A 16,037-nucleotide genomic window follows, 5' to 3' on the forward strand; every position below is an offset into this window, starting at 1 on the left:
TTTTAATTTATTATATTTTTATTTAAAAAAAGAGATAAATTTTCAAATACAAATATTATTATATATTATCATGTAATCTATTTTGATCATTTTATTTTTTTTATTGATAATAATGGTGATATACGCCATGTTAATATAGAATATTGGATAAATGACTACATAGTAGTATATAGTATTTACTTCTTGCAACAGTTTGTTATTTCTAATTGATGATAATTTTCTAAATATTTTTTTAATTTTTTTTTAACAAGATATTAAGTAATACAAAAATTCAACATTAAATAATAAGTGCTAAAAACAAGTTGATTATTTATTCATGATGGATAGTACGAAATCACCTATGGATAACCTCTTTAACATGCTATCAAACTTTAGTGCAGGTCATGAAAAAGCATTAAAACAAGGCATTTATAATGCCGTGGCATTGTTTCTCTTGTGTCTAATTTCAGCGGCTGGGTACGGATTATATATTATATTGAAACCATTTGTAAAACCTTTAATCTGGGCTTTATTATGTGGCTCTGTTTTATTCCCTTTCAAATGCTCATTAACTACGATCGTACAGTCGTGGTTTGAAAAAGCAGAAATATCTCGTACGCCTTTAATAATAAATTTAATAATTTTACCTATGCAAATAATAGATAAAGCTTCTGATAGTTTAGGATCATTTTTGTGGAAACAAATGAAATATATTGCTAGTGCATTTTTATTGACAGCATTAGCTTTAGGTATATATCATTATACACCTACTATATTAAGTTGTCTCATATGGAGAATATGTTTGATATTTAATATTATTTTTGGATTTTTTATAACAACTTGCAATACTATTATGGTAATTTTTAATTGTTTAAAAAATGTTTTATAAAATATGTATTTTTATCAATATTAGTGTAATTTTTTCAGATTACATTTATACTTCTTGGATATTTATCTATATTATATATTTATTGGACACCAAATAACTCTATTCATTTTCGTTTTACATCGTTTGTTATGTGGTTCATAATTAGTTTATATGTTTCTAATATATTAGGTGCTTATCAAATTATTGTATTTATAACATTACAAATACTATATTTAATAGGATTTATTTATGAAGTAGTACTTATTATGGAAAATCAAGAATTAGAAGATAAACATATGACATTTATGGAAGCAATATCTTTTGCATTAACAAATAATTTAACTACAGATATACAGCAAAGTTCATTTTCTTCATCTTTCAAAAATGAAAAACTTATAAAAGATACTAATGAAAAAAATATAGATAACAAGACAAATATAGATAAGAAAACTGAATACCAAGAAACAAAAACAAAATTTTCCAAAAAATCAATGTCATTGGATGCAAATAATAGAACTGTAATGAGCAATAAATTGCAACCTCTTACTAATTCTATGTCATTACGTGATCGTTATTTGTTAAGAAGATTAAAAACAGAATTACGAATATCTATAGATATAGAAAATGATAAAGTTGATACTGACAAATATATGTATGGTACATTATATGCTTGCATAGGTATGCTTTTTTGGAAACATAGATGGATGATATATATATTGATTATTCCTATAGCTTTTTATATCATTAAACAACTTAGTAATTATTTTGGATTATGGAAAATGATTGAAAATCAATACAATATTATAAAACAAATTATAAAAGCATGGTGTATAGAAAGACATCAAGCTCTCTTACCAGCTAATATTAGAGGTTTATATAAATTTGGAATCATAATTGATGAAAAATTAACAAAAGTTTTAAAAGCTTCAGTTGATTCTGTAGTAACAATTGCTGTGATTTTTGGATTACTTATATTTACTACTTGTACTTCTATTTTTATAACAATACAGGTAAAATGAATTTATTATAAAAATTATTTTGCATATTTTACAGATAATTATATATTATTATATTTTTTTTAGGTTTATACAGAAGGTATGCATCTTATTCACATTACTGGAGAAATACTTAACTCATCTTTAATGAATAATCCAGATATTGATTGGTTACCTGAACACTGGGAAGATTCAGTTAATAGTGTATTAGATAATGCTTATACATATGGACGGAGTGCTATTTCTGATGGAGTAAGATATATATATATTCTTATTATTGATAAATATATCTTAATAATGACATATATGTGATATAACATGTGATATATATGTAATATAGATAAAAAGTTTAGTAAGAGATCTAGATGCTGCTAAGGCTGATCAAATGGAAAAAAAAGTTTTAGAACTTTGGGATAGACTTTATCAAGCATGGATGATGTCTAATGCAGATTCTAATTTAATTGGACCTACTGTAGATGTTACAGTGGCTTATTCAGTATGGGAAAGTTTTAAAGAAAGTTTTGGGAAAACACCTTTACGTAAGATTTTGTATTTAAAATAAATATTAATTCTTATTTTTCTAATATTAATTAAAAATTATTTTTTATATATATATTTTTTTATATATTTATATATATTTTTTTTTATATATTAGAATTATTTAACATGACTGGTATACAAAACTTTATAAAAGAAAATATTGGAACTTTTATGTCAGTATTGGATTCCATTTGGAATATAATTAAAGGAAATATGTCTGTGATATTAACAATTTTTACAGAACTATTTTACATTATACTTATGAGTGGAACGGCAGTATTTAACTTTGTTCTAAGCATGGTAATTATCAATCAAAGTTATATATAATTTGAAAATATTTAAAATATATATTATATACAAAAAAATTTTTTTTAAGGTGGTGTTTTTTACAACACTTTTTTATCTTCTTAGTTCTAGTGAAAAAACATATAAACCTGTTGAATTAACAACAGTATTCAGTCCTATTAGTTGTCACAGGTAAATTTTTTAAATAATTAAAATTATTAATATATTTATATTAATATAGTGTAAATTTTTTTATAAAATAAATTTTATGATTTATAAGCACTCTCCAAATTGAGGGGTATGTATAATATATATTATATATATATATATATATATATATATATCGAATTATACAAAAATAGATATTATATAAAAATAGATATAAATATCTAATGTTTTGTAGATTTGCTGTAGCATTACAAGAAGCTGTAATTGGAGTTTTTACCGCAACATTTAAGCTTGCTTGTTTTTTTGGCATGTGGACATGGTTTACACATAATTTATTTCAAGTAAAAATAATTTATTTACCATCAACTTTTGCAACAATACTTGGAGCTGTTCCATTTTTGGATGCATATTTTGCTTGTATCCCAGCTACTATAGAACTCTGGTTTAATCAAGGACCTATGATTGCTATTTTATTTTTCATGTTTCATTTTCTTCCTTGTAATATTGTTGTAACTGAATTCTACAAGGAAATTAAAGGGTATTATAATTTTTATTCAAATAAGCATATTTTATTTATTTATATATAAAATACAATGATTTATATTTATATTTTAGTGGTGGACATCCTTACCTTACAGGTCTTTCTATAGCAGGTGGAATTTTTTGTTTAGGTGTAGAAGGTGTAATTTTTGGTCCATTATTATTATGTTGTATAATGGTAGCAATTAATCTAAGTCGCCGTTACTTGCATTCACCATCAGAAGAAGTTATATCCACATATACAGAAATTAAACATTGATAAAAAATTTTCTAATTAATATTTATTGTTAAATAGTAGAAAAAAAATTAACAAATTTTTATAAATTATTTTATTCAATCTCATAGATTGATTTTTAAAAATATAAGGCTAATAATAAGAATTAATGTTTTAAATTTAAAGCTTAACTATCTGAAATCTGAAATTTATGTAAAAATTAAATTTAAATTATTTCTAAAAATATTTAAATTTTGCATTTTTAAAATAATAGAATATTAAAAAAAATTATTTGTATAATATTGTATTGTATAATACAATATAATACAATATAATAAAAAAAATGTAAATTTATAAAAAAAAAAAAATAATTTACGAAATATGAAAATTTATCTAGTCTTTAAAAAAGTAAAGTTTAGTATTATTTTGCTTATAACAGAAATTATAAATTAGTGCTCTTACTCGAATTTATGGATTGCTATTGAGGAAATATATTCTTAAATAAGAACGAATTCGGATTATGATAAATATTCCGAATATTCAGATATCCAAATAATAAGAATTCTATTATAAGTATATTAATTTATATAATATTATAATATGCTTATATATTTTTTGATCAATTTCTTCAATAGATGTATCTTATTAACAATTAAAAAATTTTAAGAAATTTTTGAAAGCTTACGCTTATTAATATTGTAAATATATTATTGAACTGAAAATATTATAATTATATTATAACTTTTAAGAAGAATTTAAAAGAAAAATTAACACTTTTTATTATATTTCAAAATAATACGTATATATTTAATGTATGATATCTTTAATTTCTTTGTTTATAATATTGTATGTATTGATTTTTCTTTGTTTGATAACTTCAGTATTATTCATATCAAATTTTGTTGTTATTAATTAAAATGTTATTAAAAATTATTGTATGTTTTTAAATAATAACTTATAAACTTTATTATCATTTGAAATTTAAAAATAAATTTATAAGTTAATAATGTCAAATTTAATATATTTGATAATTAGTATAATTTTAATTATATTTATTATTCTTATTGGATTTGAAATTTATTTACATCGCGAAACATATTTTCCACAAACATGAAATTTAATATTATGAAGATAAACAATTATTTAGTTATTTAAAAATGGATAAATTGAATCAATTTAATAAGTATCAGAAAGTGTAGTAATTTTTAAAGTTGTTTTTAACATTTCTGATGTAATAATATCACATGCATGGAATAAAATCTTTTTCGTATTTTCAAACATATGGAAACCATTTTCTGAAAAATGACCACAAATATTACCAGCTTCCAGCCATACAAAAAGTATTATATTATTTGTTACTAATTCAATTTCAAAATCTAAATAATTAAAGAATTTTTCAGATAAATGATAATCATTTATTTTTACCTAAAATAATATATATTTGTTAAACAAAATAATTAATTAAAATATTTTTTTTACAAATTTAAATATAAACTTACAGAAATATTTGCTATTGGTAATGCAATATTTTTCAGGGGATTACTTGGATATATATAATTTCTTGGTGCTATTGAAAATCCATTTTTATCTCTTAAGGTAAGTGTTGTAATGCAATTATTTTTAGTGATATTAAATTGGCATTCATTAAGTGTTGTGGAATTTAAAATCCATGAATATTTGAGTAAATTATCATCAATTTTAGTTACTGCATTGGCTTCCTATTAATAAAATGTTGATTATAAGTTCATAATAATATATATATATATATATATATATATATATAAAATATATATATATATAAAATATATTATATATTAAAATAAATTAATGATTATTTTTATCATATAATTACAATAGTTATATTGGAATGAAAATATGATTGTATAGGTTTTATACTATTCCATGTATAAAGATTCATTTCTAAAGTAACATTTTTTATTGGATATATTTTATCAGAAACGATATAAATGGAAAGATCCATGTTTTGAATATAATATGTAACAATAAGAGGTGCAAAAAATTCCACAGCATAATAATGAAGCATTTTCCATCGCCCATCAAAATCTAAAAAAATAGGTCATCAATGATGACAAAATAGATTTAAATATTACATCTTATCTTCAATTATAATTATTTACCAATAGAAGACCACGATGGAGCTTGCCAAACATCATTTAATTGCCAATATAAAGCACCCATTGTCATTCCTTCTCCTACTTCATTTAATTCCGACATTGATTGTCGATAAAATTCTGTCTGTATCTTTACAGAAACTGCTTGATTAATTTGGCTTAAATATATATAATTTTCAAATTTTTTTAAAGTGTTTTGAATGTTAGGTAATTTTAAATTTTTTGAAATAAGATTTTTCAAAAAAAATATTCCCAATGGTAAATGTTGACGATGTTTAAGAAAATTACTGTCTATATCCAAATCAGTAATTGATTTTGCAACTGGCAACATAGTATATATTGATGGTAATGATTGAAATCCATATTCAGATGAAAATCTTGCACGAGGATATTGGTGCATATCCCAACCATTATTAAAATAATTGTAATAATGAACTAAAATATTATTTTATTAATAAACTATTAATAAAGATAAACTATTTCTATATTAAAATAAGAGATATATTTTACCATCTCCAAATATCTTTGAATATGGATTTTTTCCAGTATAATTATATTGTTCTGTATATAATCCATTACTAGGACTAGATATCACAAAAGGTCGTGTAGAATCTAATCGTTCAACTGTTTTCTTGATTAAATTTACATAAAGTTTGATATAATCAGTTCTATATACTTGTTTAGTTCCAGTTCCATACCAATTATCATATAAAGCTGCTTCATTTTCATTATTTCCAGCCCAGAGAACAATACTGGGGTGATTTTTTAATCTTCGTACATTTTGTATTATCTCTTCCCTAACTGATTTAAGAAATTCTTTTGTGGTAGGATACATTCCACATGCAAACATAAAATCTTGCCAAATCATGATTCCATATTCATCAGCTAGATTATAAAATAATTCAGATTCATAAAGTCCACCTCCCCACACTCTAAGCATATTCATATTTGCTTTTTTGGCAGATTTTAATAAATGTTTAATTGTATCCATCTTAGTACTTAATTCAGGAAAAATACTAGCTGGTATAAAATTACTACCTTTTGCAAATATTGGAATATTATTTATTTTAAAATAAAAACTTAATCCTTGTTTGAGAGGCTTTTGTACAAGTTCTACTGTTCTGAAACCAATACGTATTGTTTTTTGTTTAACATTAGTAGAAGTAGTTGCAGTTACAGTTAATGAATAAAGAGTTTGATTGCCATAACCATTTGGCCACCATTCATGAACAAGATCCTATATAAAAAAAATTTTTTTTTTAAATATATATAGATTAGACATTAATTATGTAATTATATCATATATAATTAATGATATTTTATGATTATGTACATACTATAGGTACATTGAGAAATGTAGTACTTTTTATATATTTATTATTTGTATATAAATTAATACTAGTAGAATTATAAATATTTAATTGTTCATTGATATTAAGAACAGATGAAATATCACAAATTATAAATTGGCTATTTTTTTGTAAAGTAGTTTCAAAGAATAATGTAATCATGATTTTCCAAAAATTTATTTCTTTGTGGATATCTATTGTAATATCCATAATATAAATTTCATTTACAGGAATTATTTCTACACTTTTCCTAAAATATTTTTCAATTAATATAAAGCAATAACAGAAATGAATATAAACATACCAAATACCCATTGATGGAAAAGCAGGACCCCAATCCCAAGCAAAACTTGCTTGCATTTTTCTTATATGGTTTATATGACATTCTCCATTATAAGTATTTGGATTGCATATTGGAGGAATTATATATTTTGATGCTTGTTCATTATATAAATTTTCAGCTACTTTAACAGGAGAAGAAAAAAAAACTTCTAATAAATTTTCTCCTTTCTGAAAATGTATTAATAAATATTATAAATAATTTTATGAAAATAAATAGCTTACTTTTAAATCCTTTGTCACATCAAATGTATATCTTAAAAACATATTTGATGTTTCTCCAATTTTTTTAGCATTTAAAAGAATTTTAGCAAATGTATCCACACCATGGAAAATTAATAGTATTTTAGGAACATTTAATAAAGTATCATTCACTATAAAATAAATAATTTACTTTAATAATTTTTTTTTAAATATTTTTATGTAAATATATTAATATTTTTATATTAAATATAAAATAATTTATAATTACCATAAAAACTTTTAGTATATAAAACTGATTGATTACTGATCCATCGATTAGTTAAATCATTATATCCAATAAAATTATTTGATATAATATGAGCATTGCTTAAATCGGTATAAATACCTCCTGGTACAGTTGCAGGAAATGTGATATCTAAAAATATGTATGATTAAAAAATATTACAATTGTATCAGATAATCATTTTCGCAAAATCTTACCATATTCATATTTGTCAGTTGTAATTTTACCTAAATTAAAAATATATGTAATTTTAATAAGATTGATATTATATAAATATCATTATAAATTATATTTATATATTGATAATTAATATAACATATTTAATACCTATCCATGAACCATCTAAGGTTAGAGTCAAAACATTATAAATTAAAAATATAAGGATTATAAATTGAAAGAATATTTTCATAATACTTGTTTTAAGAGAATCTAATGAAGTTTTATATTATATTTAATATTATATAATTTTTAAATATTATTTTTATAAATCTTATATATTTAAATGTCGAACTTGAATTGAATTTCTTATCATGTTTCTTCGAAATATATGTTAGATAAGAGATTAGATATATGTTAGATATGTGTTTATGAATCATAAAATAATTTATCATTCATACTTTAATTTTAATTTTTATCATATTTTTTATATAACAAAAAAAAATATTTTTTTAATACGAAAATAATTTCAATATATATAATTATAATTATAATATTGAATAATATTATAATTACAGCTATAATATATTTAATTGATTATATAACTTGCATATAATTAATATATTAATTCATAATTTATAGTAAAATAAAACAAAACGTAAATAAAATATTTTATTCAGGATGATAATCCTGTATAAAAATACATTTTATTATATAATAATATAAATGCTTACAATTGATCTACAAAAATTGATATTAGATTATCAGTACACTTATACGTTTTTTGCATGAAACGTATTTTTTAAAATATTCTAACATAAATTTTTACATTATTAAATTATTTAAATTTAATGTGCGTATTATTAAAAAAATAAATAGTAATTTTTAAATAAAACTTCATTTTTAAATTTATATTCTCGATAGAGAAACATATTTTAATCAACATTAACTTAATTTTAATCAAAAATAAAAAATATGATTGTAATACATAATACATACATATATATAAATGTTTACAAAACATGGAATGTTATAAACAACAAATGCAAAAGAAATTATATTTGATATTTCTTTATAAAACGTTTGAATTGTACGTTTTATAATGTATTAATCTTATTTCAATGATATTAATGATATAGCATTGTTATTAAAGCCATGATAGAATATCAATTTTTTTATCAGTATATAGATATATACATATTGTTGTTTTAAAGATAGGAATTGTACTTAACGTTTTCTTTTTCTACTGGAATATATTTGTGTTTTACTGCTTGAAGGAAATTGTCTTCTATAATCTATATACGAATCAGTTTGTTCACTAATTGGTCGGTAGCAACGAATAGGCGAATTAGGAATGTTGCCGAGTTCATTGCTTGAATATTCTGAAAATATATGATATTATTAACATTATAAATTATACAATTATATATAATTATATATAATATAATTATAAGTTAATTTGAGAAATATAATTGTGATTTTGTATATATTTTTTTCAAATAAAATGGAAATTATTACCATTTAAGGATTCTTCTTCATGTTGTCTTTGTAAACAAGTATTAACATGTTCTTCATAATGTATTCCATTAGTCGTTTTATATTTCGAACAAACACCACATTCAAGAATTTCGGCATTATTAATAGCTATTGATAATGATTTACTTTCTAATAAATGTAGATCATTTTCATATTCACTTTCAGATATATATTGTTCACATTCAGCAGCATGTGCTTCTATTTTATCACTTGGAAAAGATTTATTACATATAGGACAATTTATATTATTTGAAAGATTATTATCTGTTATTTCAATTTCATTAGTTTTAGAAATATTTTCATCCTAAAAAAATTAATATATGAAATATATAAAACATTATGTGATATTATATTATTAGAAAAAATACAAAAACTTATTACCTCAAGCAATCTGTTATCATCTATTGATATTTCATTTTGTTTATTTATACTCAGTAATTTTTTTTCATCTTCTTTGCTAATTTTTTTTTTTGATTTCATATATACTATATTCCATCTTTTGTTTTTTTCTTCTTTATCTTTTTCTTTTTCTTCTCTTTGCTTTTCCCTTTTTTGTTCTTCTTCTATTCGTTTTTTATATAATTCTTCTTTCTTTTTTTTATCTTCGATTTCTTTTTTTTGAGCTTTTTCTCTTTGAATTTCAAATTTTTTTTGTTTCTCAAGTTGAAGTTTTTCTAAAGTTATACATTCATTTTTTATTCTATATGAAAAATTTTTTATGGGTAGTGGTTTAATTTCATTATCTTCAAATGTTTTAACTTTTTCATTATCTTTTTCTAATTCTATGAGAATTTCTTCATCAGTCAAAATATTATTTTTATCCTTAGATATCAAATTCACTGTATTTTTTTTCTCATTGCTATTATGTGCTACTGAATTATTGGGAGACATATTAACAATGTGTTTTATATTTTTATTAATATTTTTTCTAATTTGAGGTATAATTTTTTTTGGACATAAAGAAAGTAATTCAGATTGCAAACAGTCTTTGGATTCTTTTTTATGTTCCATTTTGAAATGTTCAATTTCTTTATTATCAAGAAGTTTACTAATATTATCATGATTTAAATTTTTATTTTTCTCATTGCATTTAGCAGTATATACCATTTTATTTAAACTTAATTCTTTATTTTTGTCTTCATAAGATTGAATTTTTTTTTTTTTAATAATATATTCATCTTCATCACTGCTAGAATATATTGCATCAGAAAGAGAAAGAATCATAGTTGATTTACGTTTATTAGCTCGTTCATTGCTATATTTATTTATACATTCCATTTCATTCTGTTCAGTCTTAATATTTGTTATTGACTTTTTATCCAAATTATCTTTAGTAAGACCCACCTATAGAAATGTTGAAAGAAGGATTAGAATTATAACAATGAAACTATTCTTTTTTTATAGAAATATGATTTATTCAAAGATTGTTTGAAGCTTACAGTTTTAATTACTGTTTTTCTTTATAAACATTTATGAATACATGTATTTGTATAAATGCAATTTTTATAAGAAACACCAATCATAATCTTTAATTATTTTTATACAAAGTATTAATGTTATTTGTTTTCAAGTTATATTATTGGTATATATATATATATAAATAAAAAATATGTAAACTTTGCCATTAAAGTTATTTTTAATATATTAGTTTAATTTTATCACAACCATTGTACTGCTAATCATAAGAGATAACATCAAATATTATTTATGTCAAAGAGATATTATATTATATTATATATTATAATAACCAGTTACACATTTTTTATTGAAAAGAATTAATAAAAATTTATATTAAAATTGTAAATAGTAATTCTAGAACTTTTACAAATATTAACATTAAACTCAAAAAAAATGTGCATATAGTTAATTTTAACTTTAATTTTAATTTTCCATGGCACAATATTATATTATGAAAAATTTAATTTATATATCCAGAAATAAATATTTGGAAAGTTCATATTTTAAAAAAAATTTAATAATTTTTTAACTAATTTTATAATGTCACGAATTTTCTTTGATCTGTTTCATAAAAAAATTTTAAATTAATCATAATCAAAAAGAAAGAAATCTGTTCTGAAAATTTTTTCATTTTTTTTCTTTAGAAAAAAAAAGAAAAATAAATAAAATAAAAATTTAAGCATTTAATTTTTTTTCAGAAAAAAAGATTTAAAAACAAAATGAATAACAATGAAATTATATTTACAAAACAGATTCTATATTTATTTATTTTTGATAATAAGATCATCTTATTGAAAAATAATACTTTTTTATTAACTAATTTTCAAATTTTTAATTGTATTTAATGTCCAATTCTAGAATAATTTTATTATTTGAGAAATTTATAATTCATTCTATAATTCTCTTTAAACTTAATTAAATGCTTAGTAAAACTTAATATTGATTGTCAAAATATGAACTTTCCAAATCTATTATTTTCTCATATTCGTTAATGATAGGATCTGTAAGAAATGGATTGAATGGAGGTACCCACCTGAATGGGTGACCCCCATTGAAACTTAGTATCAGTAGTACGATGCCAACTATGCCATAATTCTGCTGTTTGTTTCAAATAAAAGTTTAATGCAGGCAGTAGTTTCTCAAGCATTTCAGGTGTTTGTGCATCTTTGCATAATTTAAATGGCATACGATCTTGAACTACAGGTCGATTTGGCTCTTGCAAAGGCACATCATTTTCACTAACACACGAATCAAGGGGATTAATTTGCCATTGATCCAATTTTTTATCACATTCAGAATATATGTCCATTTTCTTCTCTGCATTATTTATAATATCCGAATCTTGTGAAGAATTTTTCAATTTTAAAGAAATATATCTACTCATATTATGAGAATAGCTATCTCTCATATTTGAGTTATCTTGTGATCTAATAAATATATCTTCACTATCCAAATTTTTTCCTCTATATACAGAATTTCTTGAATCAACAATAGCAGATGCAAGATCAGAATTACAATCATGAGTTAATGTTCTTTCATGTATTGGAGATGTATGATTAGATCTATGTGAATGTATTGATTGAGATGTATTATTGATGTGTTCTTGTATTTCCAGTTCTTGTATTAAATTTGTCTTGAGCATCACTTCTGAAGAACAATCACTAGAAGATTGCATTAATTCCTAAAAATCATATTTTATATATATATATATATATATATATTGATTCAATCAATATACACATAATATGTATAATCCATATAATTCCAATTAATAAAATATATTATATATTATTTAAAATTATATATTAATTAAACATTATAATTATATAATATAAATAAACAAATTATATTTATTAGATATTAATTAAATTAATATTAATAAATTTACCTTTTGTGCATTTTTTTCATCATTAGCCATATTTGCCATATCTTTAGATTCATTAATGAATCCTAAAATTTCTTTCATATCCTTATAAGTATACCATGTTTCATACATTTTCATATCTAAGAATTATTTTTAAAAAAATATTTTTTTAAATTAATGTAAAAATTACAAAATCAATAATTAGAAAGATATAAAATTTAGAATATTCAAAAGTTCCTAAAATACCTAAAAGTTCTCGTTTCATTTCTTCCTCTTCTTCTCTTTCTTTAGATGTCAACAATTCAATTTTATCTCGCTCCATACTGTCTGACATATTTATAATTTTGTAAATTTAAATTAAAAAATTATATCAATAGAATGTTTTATATGTAATGAATAGAAATTTAATTGTAAAATAAGTATGATTTGTAATTTCGAATTTTTCTTCATTACTATTTAATTATTTTAGCCATTTATGAACAATGACGTTGAAAGTATAAAAGTTCACATTCATGTACAAATGATCTGAAATTAACTTCAAAATTATCAACATAGAATGGAAGAATCGATATCGATGATAACCAATTTCAGATTATTCAATTTTCCAAACTTATTTATACGAATAAATTTAATTCATTTGTATTTGACAATATTTATATATTTATATTATAAAATATATCTTATTAATTATCATATTTTATAAAATCAGTTAAATTTTATTATTAAATTTAATACTAAAATAATACAATCATATTTATCAAATATAATTTAATTATTATATATTATTAATAAAATATCAAATAATCAATGATATAAATCTTGACAAAATCAAAATGTTCAACTAATCAAGTCAACTAATCAAGTCAACTAAACAGATTTTAAATTAAATATTTAAGAAAATTAGTAAATTACAAAATATTATTTTAAAATATGAAAGAAGTATTTTTAAAAATAAATTTTAAAAATAGAAAATATATTTTTTGTATATTAATTTATTATTATTTATTTAATTATTCAGATTTTATATTAATATATTGTTTCTGAGATAAAGATTGACAAAGATTGATAAAATGAACGATTCAATGAACAAATCGTACAGTTAAAAAAAATAATTGTAATATATTTAACTTAAATCATAATTTTGTTTATACATATAATATAATAATTATGTAATTCAAATGATAGTCATAATCATAAGAATTTATGAAATTAATTTAATTAATTTATATTATTTAAAATTTAAAATAATTTTCAAATTCTAAATTGAAAATTATTTTTTGAATGATTATTTTTTGAATTAATATTATTATAATTAAAATTCAATTTGTATATAGAATAGATTTAACATTTAATAAAATTTTTATTATGAAAATTTCAAAAATAATTTTTTTATAATTTTATAAATATTTATAAAGATAGATAAATTTAAGATAAATTTAACATTTAATGGAATTTTTATTATGAAAATTTTAAAAATAATTTTTTTCAAAAATATTTCTAAAAATATTTCTAAAGTACTTTTCAAAATAAAATTGATTTTCTCTCTTTGTATATTTTTTACGGCGCATAACTATATGATATATAAGATGTCAATTAAATATATTTTTATCATTTTTTGTTTTAAAAACTACAATGTATCTTAATTTTTAATTAAAAAATATAAATATTTCATTTTTTGTTTTCTGAGATACATAATTTATTCAAGGAAAATATGAAATTTATTTAACTGAAAATTTAAAAAAACGAATTAAAGTGACTTGTTGAATATACTGAATATATATTTATAAGCATTGCTTATAAGTATATATAAGTATATACCTTATAAGTATATACTTATAAGTATATACCTGGAAAAATATAGAATTTAGCAAGATAAATCAACCAAACACAAATCATATAATTGAATCATATATTTTCTTATTAATTGGTTAAACTCATTATATATTAATTACCGCTAATAGTATATGTTACATATTTAATAGTTTATCGTCTGCATTCTTCAGGTGCCAATTTATTAGACACGGATAATAATGCGTCAATTTTCGCAAAAAAATGAAGTTTAATATGTAATATGTAATTGTATATTTAAATATCTTCTTGTTGCGATACATTCTTGCATATTAAAAAAAAAAAAATGTATTTTTAGTATTGACAAATATAAATTTTACTAGCATTCAATTTTTTTCTTTATTCTATTTTTCTCTATCTTTAACGAAACCAAAACTATAGCCCATCCTAATTGCACAATTCATTTTATAATTGTTTTGATACAAGCATTGCTCGGTGATAAAAGTCATAATTTAAATTCTGTAACAATATTTGTTCTATTTTTTATTTTTTTTATATTATATTATAATTTTATATTAAAATTTAATTTCAGTTTCAATATTGTATATATTATTCAATATTATTCTGAGTCGATTCGGTAATATTGAGAATAATAATAAAATAATCTTAATATTTTTGAGACAAAAAGTGCGTTAATGTTAGATTTATTCTATATCTTCTTTATGGTATATAAAATTATGAATGTGTGAATTAAACATATCAATACATGAATACTTTTTTTGTGTATAAATATGTAAAAATAAATATGGCTGCTTCCATTGTCAGAACATATATTCGATCTAGGTATTTTGTATTTTTTTTGATATTATGAATTATAAATAATTTGATTTTTTTATTTATGAAATTATATAATATTTAATAAATATATATTTACATATAATGTTTATTCCTATTGTATTTATTATACGCAAATCGTAAACATAACCTTTATAATCTAATATTGATCTTAAATATTTAATATTATATTTATATATATTTACATATATAAACATATATTAATAATATATTTAATATATTTAATATTATTAAATATTTAAAATTTTAATTTATATATAGAATTGTATATAGTTTTCATAAATATAATTTATTTACAGTTTATCAAAACAAGTAATAGAAATTATATGGCGAGAACAAAATATAAATTGTACTTTACAAACCATGAATGTATTACATATTCATCATCAATATTATCATGTTACATCAGTTTTTACTAAACAAAAAAAACATAAAGAAGAAATAGAACTAGTATGATTTTGATTTAAATATAATTTATAAATAT

General features: G+C 20.3%; 3 protein-coding genes across 10 annotated transcripts in view; 2 read left to right on the forward strand and 1 right to left on the reverse strand.

Moving 5' to 3' along the window:
• On the forward strand, positions 1-4,867 carry LOC100866780 (transmembrane protein 245). Of its 2 annotated transcripts, XM_031918314.2 has the most exons (9): positions 1-835; positions 907-1,857; positions 1,930-2,094; positions 2,183-2,381; positions 2,498-2,682; positions 2,759-2,859; positions 2,948-2,965; positions 3,071-3,373; positions 3,451-4,867. In XM_031918314.2, exons 1-9 carry the CDS (start codon positions 317-319, stop codon positions 3,632-3,634), a joined length of 2,625 nt encoding a protein of 874 aa, XP_031774174.2. In that variant the 5' UTR covers positions 1-316; the 3' UTR covers positions 3,635-4,867. The 2 variants fall into 2 exon arrangements, with proteins under 2 accessions (XP_031774174.2, XP_086760993.1); XM_086904867.1 differs by lacking the exon at positions 2,948-2,965.
• On the reverse strand, positions 3,167-13,452 carry beta-Man (beta-mannosidase). Of its 2 annotated transcripts, XM_086904866.1 has the most exons (17): positions 13,157-13,452; positions 12,935-13,050; positions 12,080-12,727; positions 9,970-10,932; positions 9,571-9,892; positions 9,285-9,434; positions 8,094-8,123; positions 7,882-8,028; positions 7,635-7,783; positions 7,375-7,580; positions 7,059-7,320; positions 6,232-6,958; positions 5,728-6,156; positions 5,442-5,653; positions 5,089-5,307; positions 3,467-5,014; positions 3,167-3,355 (listed from the first exon to the last, which is right to left on the reverse strand). In XM_086904866.1, the coding sequence occupies exons 1-16, from the start codon at positions 13,242-13,244 to the stop codon at positions 4,766-4,768; spliced, it is 4,917 nt and encodes a 1,638-aa protein (XP_086760992.1). In that variant the 5' UTR covers positions 13,245-13,452; the 3' UTR covers positions 3,167-3,355; positions 3,467-4,765. The 2 variants fall into 2 exon arrangements, with proteins under 2 accessions (XP_086760992.1, XP_086760991.1); XM_086904865.1 differs by having other exon boundaries at positions 7,059-7,580.
• The window catches only part of mIF2 (mitochondrial translation initiation factor 2), a 15,645-nt gene continuing 4,082 nt past the window's right edge, over positions 4,475-16,037 (forward strand). For 3 of the 6 annotated variants that reach the window (XM_086904868.1, XM_003696166.4, XM_086904869.1), the window contains exons 1-2: positions 15,100-15,541; positions 15,853-16,003. In XM_086904868.1, coding sequence (XP_086760994.1) covers positions 15,465-15,541; positions 15,853-16,003 — 228 coding nt within the window. In that variant the 5' untranslated portion in view covers positions 15,100-15,464. Of the gene's footprint in view, positions 4,930-5,124; positions 5,186-15,099; positions 15,542-15,852; positions 16,004-16,037 lie in introns of those variants that run through there. The other 3 variants (XM_086904871.1, XM_086904872.1, XM_086904870.1) reach the window with 2 other exon arrangements.

The sequence above is a fragment of the Apis florea genome, unplaced genomic scaffold, assembly GCF_048593485.1.
Source record: "Apis florea isolate Af1SG1 unplaced genomic scaffold, ASM4859348v1 contig_2350_pilon, whole genome shotgun sequence".
Taxonomy (NCBI): Eukaryota; Metazoa; Arthropoda; class Insecta; order Hymenoptera; family Apidae; genus Apis; species Apis florea.

Bases quoted from the DNA above. Each gene is read 5' to 3' on its own strand.
- beta-Man (XM_086904865.1), bottom strand. From the start codon at position 13,244: ATGTCAGACAGTATGGAGCGAGATAAAATTGAATTGTTGACATCTAAA. The intron at 8,124-9,284 runs GTTAAGTACAAT...TTTTTAATTTAG, and splicing joins TTCCAGTAGAAAAAGAAAAC to GTAAAATTACAACTGACAAA. The intron at 5,015-5,088 runs GTAAGTTTATAT...ATATTATTTTAG, and splicing joins TACCAATAGCAAATATTTCT to GTAAAAATAAATGATTATCA.
- LOC100866780 (XM_031918314.2), top strand. From the start codon at position 317: ATGATGGATAGTACGAAATCACCTATGGATAACCTCTTTAACATGCTA. The intron at 836-906 runs GTAATTTTTAAT...TAATTTTTTCAG, and splicing joins CAACTTGCAATACTATTATG to ATTACATTTATACTTCTTGG. The intron at 2,095-2,182 runs GTAAGATATATA...TATGTAATATAG, and splicing joins GGAGTGCTATTTCTGATGGA to ATAAAAAGTTTAGTAAGAGA.